The sequence below is a fragment of the Chiloscyllium punctatum genome, chromosome 15, assembly GCF_047496795.1.
Source record: "Chiloscyllium punctatum isolate Juve2018m chromosome 15, sChiPun1.3, whole genome shotgun sequence".
Classification (NCBI taxonomy): domain Eukaryota; kingdom Metazoa; phylum Chordata; class Chondrichthyes; order Orectolobiformes; family Hemiscylliidae; genus Chiloscyllium; species Chiloscyllium punctatum.
Window position 1 is genome coordinate 13,423,357 of NC_092753.1, and position 14,758 is coordinate 13,438,114.

The window sequence follows — 14,758 nt, forward strand, 5'->3', positions numbered from 1 at the left end:
GTCCAGATGCCTCTTAAATGTTGCAATTGTACCAGCCTCCACCACTTCCTCTGGCAGCTCATTCCATACACGTACCACCCTCTGTGTGAAAAAGTTGCCCCTTAGGTCTCTTTTATATCTTTCCCCTCTCACCCTAAACCTATGCCCTCTAGTTTTAGACTCCCCTACCCTTGGGAAAAGACCTTGGCTACTTATCCTATCCTCATAATTTTGTAAACCTCTATAAGGTCACCCCCTCAGCCTCCGACGCTCCAGGGAAAACAGCCCCAGCCTGTTCAGCCTCTCCCTGTAGCTCAAATCCTCCAACCCTGGCAACATCCTGGTAAATCTTTTCTGAACCCTTTCAAGTTTCACAACATCTTTCCTATTGCAGGGAGACCAGAATTGAATGCAGAATTCCAAGTGTTTGAACCCAGTGTGATGTTGGCCAGTCTCCTGTTGAGTGTGACATGGTTGTTATTTTGGTGCCATCCAGTGGCGCTAACTCCACTACATACTGAGACCGAGAGTTCTCATTTCACACAGTCCACACTTATCGTCTGTCCAGACGTTGTATGTTCATTTGCAGTAATATTACGGTGATTGCACTAGTTGTTGCAAGAAATGCTGCTAAAACGATGAGTAGCTGAGGGCACAGATCTCTGCTGCCTGGTCACCATGGTCACCATGTCCACCTTCTCAATAAGTCCAGATCGAAGCACTACCTTGGCCTGGGCTTATTGGAGCAGCCTCACGCTGAATCACTACTCTGGTGATCTCATCTAGTGAAAGATGGAAAAGGTAGAGAAAAGATTTACAGCCATGGTTTCGGTAATGAGAGACTTCAATTTGTTGTATGGGTGAGAGAAGCTGGGATTGGAAGTTGAGCGGAGAGATGGGACAGAGGTCTGGACAGAGCAGGCAGTGAGAAACTGCTCTCAGTGGACAGTAGGGCTGTGAGCCATGGGTGTAACACGAGTGGCCAAGGAAACAATTCCAAGATGAGGAAAATCTTTCTTTCCATTGTGAGTCTTCACTGTGATGGAGGCAGACTCAACCCTGTCTTTCAAAAGGGAATGGGATCATCATCGGAAGAGAAAGGTTTGGAATGCTACAGGGAAGGCTGGGGTTGGGGGTGAGGTTAACAGGGGAGGTGGGTCTAGCTGCTGCATTGCTATTACAGAGAATGCTGGCAACGCAGCGGGCCAAATGGTCGCCTCCTGTGGTTTGCATCTCCTGTGATCCTATATTTTTGGCAACGGAGTGCAAGAATCCACGTTGGGTGTTTCTGAAAACCAAGTGTTCCATAACGAGAAATCGGGAAATACTCCCAGGGATTTAGTCCAAAGAGAGCTAGTGTTGGGAGATGTTTCCTTAACATTTTCCCTTCATGCCGAGTGATCTGTCCGTCAAGTCTGGGTCACGTGTCCAAGTTTGATTGGTCTTTCATGCTTAAATATCTGTTTTACAGCTGGGCAGGTTCAGCAGGAGGGAATGGGATATGCTGTTGCTTCAATAGAGGCCTGATGAAGGGCTTTTGCCCAAAACGCCGGTTTTCCTGCTCCTCGGATGCTGCCTGACTGGCTGTCCTTTCCCAGCACCACTCTGATCTAGACACTGTTGCTTCAATAGAACCAAAAACTGAATGTCCAATTATTTCCATTGAAGCTGTTGCTGTAGTAATCTGGTTCAGTAGGAATTTTATGTTTTGCGGCTCCTGACTGGGTGTGGTGGAGATGACTTTGGCCTATTTTGAGGCCTACAGTACCATAGCTCTGCATTAGGGGAGTTTCAGACCTTACCTGAGGCTAGGCCTTAGGCCTTGTCCATGAATTTTCGGTCCACTCCAGACAGCAACAGGGTTGGAAGCAAAATTCCTCAGGATGTATTGGGAATGGGAGGGTTTCTGCTCCCCTTGTTTCCTCAGTAATGTTCTGTCATTCTTAAGAACCTTTGGGGCTGTCATGAAGTCAAGGGACTCTAGTTATAGAACAGCTACAGGAAGGATGTCTCGTCTGACTGAGGGGTGTCCAAAACTAAGCCTCAGAATAAGGAGCAGGTCCACGAAGACTGAGACGGGGAGGAATTTCTTTATCTGGAGGGGAATGAATTCTTGGAAATGCTCTACTCCAGAGGACTGTGGAGGTCCAGTCATTTGACTATGTTCAAGGAAGAGATTGATAGATATTTTAGATATTAAGGCATGAAGGGATATGGAGATAGTGCAGGAAAATGGTGTTGAAGTAGATGATGGTCATGATTTAGAAACAGAACAGGCTCAAGGGGCTGAATGGTCTACTCCTGCTCCTATGTTCCTATATGCCAATTCTAAAATTTCCATCTTCCAGTGCTAATCCTCCATGCTCTTGCTCACTCCCTAGCTTCATAACACCTTATACACCCTCTTGAGATTTCTACATCCCTCCAGTTCTCACCTCCCGTGCATCCCCTGATGTCCTTCAACTCATTTCCTCTGTCTCTTGGCCCTTATTGATGCTACCTCCCCTGTTTTAAGAAACCGGTTAATATTAATGCCCGCAGCCAAGTCTCTGGCCCTCTTCTGAGTGTCTCAATACGTGACTCAGTATCCAATCCTGACTGCTCGTCACTCGGGGTCCAGTCTCATCTGCTTGTCATTCCTGTGAAGCACTGTGGGAGAATTTACGATGCCAGTGGTGCCTGGTCAATGTAAGTTGTTATTGTTCATTGTTGTACCAGAATCGGGTTGGGGGAAAGGGGTTATGTGTATAGCTGGTGTGACTGGACACCTGTTGGCCCAGGGGCAGAGTCAGAAATTGAGTGATCACTTCTGTTGGGCTGATTCCCTCTCCCTTGGCCCAGGGAGTGTGAGGAAGCTGTTCGTTTTGAGTTGAGTTCCTCAGTGCCCGCATCTGAAATACCTGAAACAGGAGCAGGAGTTGGCCATTCAACCCCTCAATCCTGCTCTGCCAGAACATGACCTCAGTGCCATGATCTTGATATGACCTCCCACTTGGCCTCCACATTCTGGACTACCCCATCAGAGGAAACCATTTCTCTATGGTCTCTTGGCTCTCTTTGTCCTGTCAGCATTTTGCAAATATATTGGCGCTGAACAACCAATCAGCACCGTTATGTCTCCTGGGGGTGTGAACTGTTGTGATTGTTTGAAATTTGGCATTCTTTGACAAGTGCCAGAGCAGAGGTTCAACAGCACATCTCGCTTCAGAAGTGCGTTGTTGGTTGCAGAGCTTTGTCCCTGAGGTGGTGAAAGGCGCTATATAAATGCAGACCTTGCCTGATGCGGGAAGTGATGTTGCTTTTGGGTTTACTTGCAGAGTACGCCACTGGATATCATTGACATTGGGAAAGGTTTGAAGATGCAATCGGAGAAACCTCATTTAGTGAGTTTGGGTCGTGGGCGTCTCAGCATTGCTATTACACTGCTGCCAATAAACCAGGGTAAGAAACAGGTCAATGGTCCGTCTGCTTAATACAAAGTTGTCCTTGCAAATGTACAACTACTTTTATTTATTTGCTTTTCCTTGACTTCTTTCATGGCATACGGGCATCGGCCATTTGTTGCCCATCTCTAACGTTGAACTGAGTGACTTGCTGGCGCCATTTCGGAGTCAGCCCCATTGCTGTGAGCCTGTTGGTCAGACCAGGTAATGACAGCAGATTTCCTTCCTTGAAGGATGTTTGTGAACCAGAAGGCTGTCGTCATGGTCACCGTTCCCTGAGACTAGCTTCCGACCATTATTAAGACCATAAGACATAGGAGTGGAAATAAGGCCATTCGGCCCATCGGGTCCACTCCGCCATTCAATCATGGCTGATGGGTATTTCAACTCCACTTACCCACATTCTCCCCGTAGCCCTTAATTCCTTGAGACAACAAGAATCTATCAATCTCTATCAATTAGCAGCAGGAGAACCAAGGGTTGGCCATTCGTGAGACTATTGCTGATCTTCTCCTCCAACCTGTTTTTCTCCACATCATTTGTCCTTTTTAACTTGTAAAAATCTACTATCCTCAGAATTTATTCCCATCAGCCGTTGAGGTGGGAATTGAACGCATGGACCCACAGCACTTTGGCCTGGGTTATTAGGCCAGTGATATTACCCCTACACACACGCGCACACACATGCACACAGGAAGATACACAGGCAGACATACACATGCATACGCTCGCACAGACACACACACATACAAATAGACACACCAACAAACAGACATCTACAGGCACATATACATACAGACACACACCTACAGGCACATACACACCTACAAACAGACACACAGACACAGAGACACACACAGACACACAGATGTACACAGACACACAGATGCACACACACCCAGAGACACACACAGCTACAGACACAAACACCTACAGATACAGACATACACAGACACATATGCATACAGACACACACACTGACATATACACACAGCTACAGACACATACAGACATACGCATTCAGACACACACACACACACACACAAACACTTACAGACACACACGCACCAAACCTTTCCTGTGATTTATTAATGTGGATTAATGTCCAGTGATCATTTGATCGAGGACCAAGTGGAGGCTGAAAGGACAATCACACAGGATGTGGCCAGCCCACAGTGAAAACATGAGAGAGTGAAACATCCGAGGGCACTGACCGCTCGGATATTACGACGTGTCATTTGATCTGGAGAGCCCCCTGTGCGAACGTGGCCCCAGCTGGAAGGTTGATATTTGGTTCAATTCCTGGAAGTGGCGATCAGCTGAAATCTGTAAACAAGCTGCACAGGCCGCTGGGTTGGATCCCTGGTCCTGAGGCATCTCACTGCACAGTCGGGGGAGCGGAGGGTGTGGGGGGGGGGGGGGGGAGTTGCTGGTGGTGGTTTGGTGTTCTACAGTAAAGGTCAGTTCCCCTGGGTTAGGGAGGGGAGAGAGAACGCGAGGTGGGGTGGGGCTGTACAAATGCTGTTGAGCAGCTGTGGAGCTCTGGCAGCTCCAGACTGTGAGCCTCCAGCCGGGACTGCAGCAAGACCCGTTCTGTCTTTCTTTCCCTCTCCCCGCTGTGCGAGTCTCTCACAATGACAGCCCCCTTCAGTCACTGTCAGAGTCGAGAGTGCTGAGGACTTGTGCAATATCCAAGCCTGAACCTGGTTTGACGCAAATCAGCAACTCCAAGACTGAAGGCAGGAGGTAATGACTGAAAATAGTTTGATGTGAATTTCAGAGAGAAATCTGTTCGGTTGCGTGCTAAGTGCTTGTTCAATGAGAAAAATAAACATGCTTGTAGTCTTTTTTAAAAAACCTTTCATGGTGCCTACACGTTTTAACATTAGTCTAGGCTGGACTCTTTTTAGTAAAGAAATTAGGCGGTGGTTATATTGTCAATTTTGTTCCCTCACTTACAGAGTGGGAGGGTATCTGAAGCTCTGTAGCAGACCCCCATTATCTGTCTCTCGAGCTGGGTAAACATGCAAACTGTATTCGGAATTTAACATGAAACAGTGGGAGGCCAGTCAGTTTGCATCAGCTCTTGTTTTGATGGATTACTGAGTTGTCTGAGTGAGCTCTGTGTTTACATTGAGGCTTTTCTGAGGCTGGAACATCTGCAGCGAGTGCACCATCACATTTGAAACTTTACTTCCTTTCCACGCGCTGTTGGCACTGCTGGCAATCAGTGAGCCCCTACATTATAGAAGCAGGCCATTCAGCCTGCTGAGTCCATGACAACCCTCTGAAGAGCATCCTTCCCAAACCCACCCCCTACCCTATTGCTGCTTTTTCCCAGGGTCAACCCCAGAAAGACAGGCCAATGCTAGCAGCTTTTGTGACAACAAATCCACTTGGAACAAGTCATGTCTTATCCTTTCCTGTCCCATGAGTTAAACTATTACTTGGCCAGTGTACTTTAAAGTTAGCATTCTGTAGAGTTTTCTTTTTTTAAGATGATTGTGTTAATATTTTTAAAGGGTAGATATTTATTTGCACAATGCAACTGTTTGATTAAATTACTTACAGTGTGGAAACAGGCCCTTCAGCCCAATAAGTCCACACCAACCCTCCAAAGAGTAACTCATTATTTCCCTCTGACTAATCCATCTAACACCATGGGCAATTTAGCATGGCCAATTCATCTAACCTGCACAGCTTTGGACTGTGGGAGGAAACCGGAGAAAACCCGCACAGACACGGGGAGAATGTGCAAACTCCACACAGTCAGTCGCCTGAGGCGGGAATCAAACCTGGGACCCTGGTGCTGTGAGGCAGCAGTGCTCACCACTGTGTCATATTTCTTGCAACTTTAAGAGACTAGATATTTGTTGTTGACTAAAAAAAACTGTTTCTTATTGTGGAATTTAATACAGTCTGAGACCTCAAGGTATTTTCTAATCAACCAGTTCAAAGAAAGTACTTACACACCTCTGGAGCAGTGGGACTGGAACCCAGGCCGAGTGAGGCCAAATAAGTACTCAGTCACCACTAATGGGACTAGAAAAGGAAACAGTGACCTCAGTTCATAACACCAGCCGTCCATTTCTCTCTCAATGCACATTACATTCCTCCAGGTCAAAGCTGCTGTAAGTGTATGCATATTGTTACAGCACTCTCCCACAATGCATGTCCCTTCGATCTTCATCATCTTGGAGTTGGGAACAAGGCAGTTGAGTTTTGACATCCATCTAATTTGTCCTAGCTTCAGTCAAAAGTGGTGAACTGGTTGAAATCACTCCTGCAGGGTGTGGTAGATGGGGTAAGTAATAATATGACAGAGGTTGGACGGGTGCACTGAATCCTTTCCTAGTTTCCCTCCTCTATTGGTCATGACAAAGTTTTAATTTAACCAGGATGGTAGTTTGGGTATTTTATGTAAGTCTGGGACTCTATCAGGTTTAGTATGAGAAACAAGTTTGCCAGATTTCATTAGTTAACTGTTTATTATCAATACAACTGAATCAACACAGTTGCAAAGGTTATTGCCTGACAGTTTGGTCTATGCAAACATATACATGTAATTAACCTTTGAAAAAACAAAACACACACACACAAGCCTGAGGAAACACAAGGAAATAGGCAAACTCTCCAGACTGTTACTGCAAAGGTACTTTGGCCACATCAAATTTACACTCAGGAGAAAAGGTTAAGTCACATGGTGAGCTGTATCCAAAGTTATTCTGCACACCTAACCTCATGGCACAGGAGTGTCACCATGGAACTGTTGTAACTGGCTGAATTCCCTTTTGCTATAGATGGTGAGGTAGATTCTGAAATTCACTTCAGGAAACCTTGGAGTGTTAAAGATGACCACTCGTGAGTTTTCAGCTCCTGAGCTTTGCAGAGTGGATTTACAAACAAAGAGAGAGCGACGAGCGAAGGCCTGTTGCTCATTAGACAAGATTCCTCAATCCTCTCCAATTGGCTTCAAGGGCCCAGTCAGTATATTACAAATTAACATCAGGATCACACTGCTTCATAACAATAGAACAGATGGGATGACTGGATGAACAGATGAAGGTGAAGGTTATCGAAGCACCTGGAGATAGGATGAGATAAAGTAAGTTGGGCCGAGGCTTGAGTTCACGACAAGTCCCAGCATGAACCTGTTGGGCTGAATGGCCTGTTTCTGTGCCATCTGTCAGCGCAGACTCAGGGAGTGGGAAGGCCTCTTCTGCACTGTATGAGTCTGTGTACTTTTGCAAACTCGGGGAACAGTGCCATGGAATGCGGGTTGGGACATGTTGACTTGATGTGTTTGAGACAGGGATCATCAGCTGAGAAACCACCTCAGCCCTGCCAGGGCAGTAGCTACAGTGACAATGAGGATTACACTCAATTGCAGACACACTGGGCTGAAGGTAATGTGTTTGCGTGTGCTCTTCAGGTACAACTCGGATCGGCACTGAAGACGCTCCTATACCTCAGGACATTATATTACAGGGGGAGGACGTGGCACCTGAACATTGCTATATCGAAAACCGAAAGGGGCTGATCAAGCTGTATCCGTGTGGAAACTGCTGCACAATGGATGGACTTCCAGTGAAAGAGCCCACTCCGCTGACACAGGGTAGGTCATATACTCTCTTATTGTGGGTTCCCGTTGTTTAGAAATACAAGAGTGGGGGGGGGGGTGGATCTGTGTATACAGTGTGTCAGGCTGGTGAGCACGTTGATGTAGTAAGGCTGCACAGTGAGCAGCTTCAGCTGTAACTTGGATGTTGGGGTGGACATGCTGTATGCAGGGAGATGGTGACAGAATGGGAGTGCTACTGGACCAGTAAAGCACTGGGGGAGGTGAGATAGGTTCACATCCTACCGGGGCAGCCGGTGGAATTTAAATTCAACAAACAATACAGTTAATTAATTGTGACAGCCAGTTGGCAATATCATAGAATCCCTACAGTGTGGAAACAGGCCAATCGGCTCAACGGGTCCATACCAACTCTCTGAAGAGCATCCCACCCCCATTCCCCCAACTCTATCCTTGTAACCCTGCATCTCCCGTGGCTAACCCACACATCCCTGGGCACTATGGGCAATTTAGCATGGCCAGTCCGCCCTAACCTTGGACCGTAGGAGGACACCAGAGCACTCTGGGGAAACCCACGCAGACACGGGGAGAATGTTTAAACTCCGCGCAGACAGTCGCCCGAGGCTGGAATCGAACCTGGGGCCCTGGAGCTGTGAGGCAGCAGTGCTGACCACAGAGCCACCATGCCACCCTTCAGTCAGTTGTCACACTTAGTAAGGACGGAGGAGATTGCCAGCAAGGTTGGTGCTCGTGTTTGGAAAGTTAAGTATCGAAGAGTATGTGGACCAACGTCTCGGATTAGTTTCATTCCCATCATTTCGGCCTAAAGGAGGGACAGAAATTTCAGGTGCCAGAGGGTCATTGTCAGCCTCGAGGAGGGTATTTTTACCTGCTGCTGCGATGCTCATATTATTTATATTTTTCCTGGAGCATGCGAAACTGCCTTAAAGTTGTGGTATTGAAGAATTCAACCGGTTTTTATTGCAATTAAATATTATACATTAATGTTACATTCACTAGTCACATAAGCGTCTGGGCTGATAGTAAACCAATAGCTTACAAGAGAGCATTTTGCTTCCAGTCTGAGATAAGATGGAGTGTGAGACATTTGTCTCCTGAGGTTGCATAGATATATACGGACATACTGACCAGAAGACATAACACAGCCATATTCTTATTTTGCAAAGATGAAAAACTTCTCCTGAGCAGACATATATATTTGTGTATCGGACTTGTTATCAATTCAATGATTTTTCAAACGGCTACAGCAAGAATTCATAAGACTAACATTTTAGACTTCAGTGTAACACTTTGGAGGTTTGCCAACATGTTGAGGTGGTAATCATACAGAGTGCAGAATTATATCTTGTTCACTGTTGTGCTTGTTTGCTGACTAGTTATATTGCTGCTAGTTGCTGTCCCTTCATATCACTGGGGGAAAGTGAGGACTGAGGAAAGTGCTGGATGTCAGAGTCGAGAGTGTGGTGCTGGAAAAGCGCAGCCGGTCTGGCAGCATCCGAGGAGCAGGAGAATCGACATTTCGAGCGTCATCTCTTCATCAGGAAGAGCTTAATATCATTGTACAATCATCATCATTGGAGTGTTCTTCCTGACTATTCTCATGTATGATTGGTGTGTTGTACATTAGCCTGAGCTGAATTCTGTTCCTTTGCAATGTAGCACCATGATCTGTCATGACTTCATATGACCTTCGCTGGTTGCAAAGATGTTGTTGTTGTCCAAGTTCAGGCAATCCCTGGGTTGTGATTAGGTTCTGTTCTGGAGTCCATTCACAAGTCGATTTGTATAAAACACAATACAGGACAAACGAATACAGCTGTTTGTAAATACAGCTGTCTTTAAAATTGCAACCACGTATGGAATTGCTTTCAGAAGTATCAGTGTTCGTAAGTCGGATGTTTGTAAATCGGGGGCCCCTCTATTTGTATTTTGAACATGCACTGTCTGCTCAGTGTACAGTTTTAACAGGTCTCTCCCTAATCTTGCATCATGTACCTCCTTCACACTCCACGGGCTATCAAGAAATGGCTGAATTTGTAAATAGACTGCAGCCGCTACATAACGACTTGAAGATGAGAGTTAAAATCCCTGTGTGATATCTTGTGGATTGGAATTCAGTTAATTCATGAAGTCATGACACCTCACTTGAGTAGTGTGTTGGAAATCAAGCCCCACTATCTTGGAGTCACTGCAAAAGTGAAATGTATACAGAATTCCCCAATTTACCTGAGTTTCAGACCCAGGTTGTAAGAAAGTTCAGACCAAGTTTATGGACTTAGAGCAACTACATGCAGGAAAAGTCACATCAGAGCAGTGGCAGACATTCTGATTAGATTACTTAGATTAGATTAGATTAGATTAGATTAGATTACTTACAGTGTGGAAACAGGCCCTTCGGCCCAACAAGTCCACACCGCCCCGCCGAAGCGTAACCCACCCATACATCTACATTTACCCCTTACCGAACACTACGGGCAATTCAGCATGACCAATTCACCTGACCCTGCACATCTTTTTGGACTGTGGGAGGAAACCGGAGCACCCGGAGGAAACCCACGCAGACACGGGGAGAACGTGCAAACTCCACACAGTCAGTCGCCTGAGGCGGGAATTGAACCCGGGTCTCAGGCGCTGTGAGGCAGCAGTGCTAACCACTGTGCCACCGTGCCGCCCTGTGCCACCGTCCCTGCAGTGTGGAAACAGGCCCTTCAGCCCTACAAGTCCACACCAACCCACTTCCCCCCCCTCCCCCCCGACTAATGCACCTAACACTACGGGCAATTTAGCATAGCCAATTCACCTGACCTGCACATCTTTGTGACTGTCGGTGGAAACTGGAGCACCCGGAGGAAGCCCACGCAGACACTGGGAGAACGTGCAAACTCCACACAGAGTCGGCCGAGGCTGGAATTGAACCTGGGACCCTGATGCTGTGAGGCAGCAGTGCTAACCACTGAGCCACCGTGCTGCCCCGTACAGTCAAAAGGGTCATAGTAAAAGTGCACGGCCAATATGTTTCATTCAAGGTGAAGAGTGAGACCAACAAGTCCAGAGAACCCGGGATGTCAATGGAATGTACAAGATTGGTTAAGGAAGGAAAAGGAAGCTTATGGTCGAGGCCTAGAGAAAGTGCAGGTGGTTGGTTTTAAAACAAAAACAAATTAGACGAGAAAACAGGGATGTGAAAAATGGGTAACATTAAAGAAAATGTAGAGGCTTTTTATGAGCTTACTGGGGGATGAGAAAAACCAGGGAAAGAGAAGGGCCCAGTTGGGAGGAAAGAGGTGATATTGTGTGTGAGGAACCTGAAGACACAGCTGAGGTTTTAACTGAGCCCTTTGCATTATTTACTGTGTATAATCCCTACAGATTCCATGATTCAGAGAAGGATATGTAGGTACTGAAATCTCACTTATTTGTGGCACAACCCTTCTCTCTTCATTCGGTCCATTGGCACACCTATCGGCTATTGCATCATTACATCTAGTGTTATTAATCTCCGCTGAACTCCTGTTTATCACATCTTCCCCTTTGTAGTTTGTTTCTTCCTCCCCAACATCCACCGGATCAAAAATTCTTTCACTTCCATCAGAACTGAAGAGAGGTGGAAGGTAATTGACCTGAAACCTGATCTCTGTTTCTCTCCTGTGATGTTGTCTGGCTTACTGAGTCTTTACAGTCTGTTTTGTTGTTATTAAACTTCTGACCTCTAGGCTATAACTTGGAGGAATGCTGTAAAACAGTCATTTTATTGAAGCATGTCAACAGGCATCCAACTTTTTTTAATGGTATATTTTTATACTATTGCCCTGACTAATCAATTTGTCCGGCTTAAATTGAAACACAGTTTGATAGTTAACTGTCAGTTATCATCTAGCCAGTGCATTGTCCATGACAATGCTTTCACCAGCCTTTACTGTTCAGAGTCCACTTGCCATCTAATCAGCACTGTCTTCTCGTACAATAGAAAATGCTGTTTTCCTTTATTTTTGGCACTCTTGCGAATGGTCCTGAAAGGTGCAAGGCAAAAAGTGTCCTTTAACAGCAACCAGGTTCTCTACTAGCTTTCTCTATTGCTTATCATCTTCATAGTCCGAATCCACTTGGAATGCTTGGATATTCGAGATATCAGGGGATAGGGGGCAACTGGGGGTGGGAAAGTCAAGTAGAGAAACATGGTCAGCTCTGATCCATTTTAATATCCAAGCAGGCTTGAGGGGCTGAATGACCTCCTTTTGTTGCAGTTTCCAATGTGCTAGCTCGTCATTCTGACAGAGAGTATGTTCAGCGACCCGGCACACTGCAGGAAGGTGTGAGCACTAAACAAACAACCACACCGCTTTCCTCCCGAGCGGTGGCGAGTGATCAGTGAAGGGTTTCACGTGGAACGGCTGAGAAAATGGCATGAAGTAGAGGTGGGAGGGGATGTGGAAACATAAAGTACGCAGATGGGATTTCTGGAGAGTTAAAGCTTGCCTGGCAGGCAGCAATAAATCTCAGGCTCGTTTCCTTCCACAAACACAGTGGGTAGGAATCATCTGGGCACGAACCTGCATTCTGATAGAGTGTGTCCGAGTGCTTTTACTCACACAGAGACACTGATCAATTCACCGAAGCCTTCCCTCGGAATGTGTGATCTCAGTCCTGTGGAGACACCCAGTTTGTGTAGGATGATTAGGTCTGAGTTGTTGATAGCAGATAGCCCATATCTAGCTCAGAGAACATCAGTGGTGTGCATTAAGAACACATGACCATCGGAAATAGGAACACGAGTGGGCCATTCGGCCCCTCGATCCTTCTCCGCCATTCAGTAGGATCATGGCTGATCTGATATTCCTAATGCCCATTTTCCTTTCTTTTCCCCATAACCATTGATTCTCCTGCTGATCATGAATCTATCTATCTCAGTCTTAAATAAACACATGAACACTGCCCTGTCATCCTAGACTCTCCCATGAGGGGGAACATCATCTCAACGTCTAAGAGGCTTAGACTTAGCTTTATTGTCAGGTGCTCAAATTAGTACGGTGCAAAGTTTACAAATCGCCACCTATGGCGCCATCTTAGGTACAGATTCTTAAGTACTAATTCTTAAGAGGGAAAAATATTGTTAAATAAATAAAAAATGTAGAATAACAGTCCTTCTAATACAGTCTATGCCGGCACCTAGACTCCAGTCCATACTGGGCCTTGACTCCAGACGATGCTGAGGCTTTTCAGGCTGGTAGGCCGCAATCCTGTATGTCTCAGTGAGATTGCCTCTCGTTCCTCCAGTGAGTAGAGTTACAACCTGTTGAATCTTTGATCAAAAGACAATCCCTCCGTACCAAGGATCATCCTTCTCCAACGAAATAATACCTTTACTTAGATTACTGACAGTGTGGAAACAGACCCTTCAGCCTAACAAGTCCACACCAACCCACTCCCCTACATTTACTCCTTCACCTAACACTACAGGCAATTTAGCATGGCCAATTCACCTAACCTACACATCTTTGGACTGTGGGAGGAAACCCACGCAGACACGGGGAGAATGTGCAAACTCCACACAGTCAGTCGCCTGAGGCAGGAATTGAACCCAGGTCTCTGGCACTGTGAGGCAGCAGTGCTAACCACTGAGCCATCGTGCTGCCCCTACTATGGGGCCAAAACTGCTCACAGTGCTCCAGAGGTGGTGACAAAGCTCTTGACTCTTGTTCGATCTGTGTCTTTCCGAGTGCGGTTTAATGCTTTGCCTCAGAATCCTTCCCAGTAATTTTCCCACCACTGAGGTTAGGCTGACTGGCCTTTCATTATGTTGTTCCCAACAGATATGTTGGGCAGAGCTGAACACAAGCTCAGGTCTCAGTTGTGGCATCACCATGGTCACATCTCTTACACACAGGTTCGGTCATAAAGGTAGAATTAACCTTTCATTCCACAGCCTGCTCAATACTGAATGCATTTTAAAAGGATTACAGGGACAGACGGATTTGAGAGGGGTGGGCGGCTTAAGTAGTCTTTGAAGCTGTCAGGACAAGTTGAGACAGTTGTTAATAAGCATTTGGGATCCTTGGCATAACGTGTCGAGACACAGAATATGAACAAGGAAGTTGTGGTGAAGTTTCATCGGGCCTCAGCTGTTACATCCAATAACTGGCACCAACCTTCAGAGAAGGGGTTTAAGCAACAGCTAAAACTGTGCCTTTATTTAAAGAGAGGTTGGAACAGTGTAATGAAAGGCCAGTCAGCCTAACCTCAGTGGTGGGAAAATTACTGGGAAGGATTCTGAGGGGAAAGCATTAAACCACGTTTGGATAGACACAGATTGAACAAGGGCGGTGAGCTTTGTCAAGGAAAAGCGATGTGTAACTAACCTGATGGAATTTTCTTTTTTGTTGAGGAGGTGAACAAGAATGTCACACCGTGCAGTCCTTGTTTAACCATAGACCATATGGTTATCTTTTGATAAGCTCTCACGTGAAAGACTGGTGAGAAAGGTCAAAACCCAACGTGTGGTAAGTTGGATTGAAAATAAACAAAACAGGGAGCAGATGACCTCTACCAGAATGGTACCAGGGGTTAGAAGCTTCAGTGAGAGTGTCCTAGAGATTTTGCAGTGCGGAAGGTGTCCCTTCAGCCCATCATGTCCACATTGGTCATCAACTATACTAACCTTGGTTTCCAGCACTTGGCCCATAACCTTGTGTGCTGTGCTGTTTTAAGTATTCGTATAAATATTTTTAAATGTCTTTAG

At 46.1% G+C, this 14,758-nt stretch overlaps 1 protein-coding gene across 10 annotated transcripts in view; it reads left to right on the forward strand.

Annotated features, from left to right (window-relative positions):
* Nucleotides 1-14,758, forward strand: part of phldb2b (pleckstrin homology-like domain, family B, member 2b) — a 265,080-nt gene that overhangs the window by 45,357 nt on the left and 204,965 nt on the right. For 9 of the 10 annotated variants that reach the window (XM_072584659.1, XM_072584660.1, XM_072584664.1 and 6 more), the window contains exons 5-6: nt 3,297-3,420; nt 7,855-8,037. In XM_072584659.1, the coding sequence (XP_072440760.1) occupies nt 3,297-3,420; nt 7,855-8,037 (307 nt within the window). Of the gene's footprint in view, nt 1-3,296; nt 3,421-4,966; nt 5,169-7,854; nt 8,038-14,758 lie in introns of those variants that run through there. The other variant, XM_072584667.1, reaches the window with a different exon arrangement.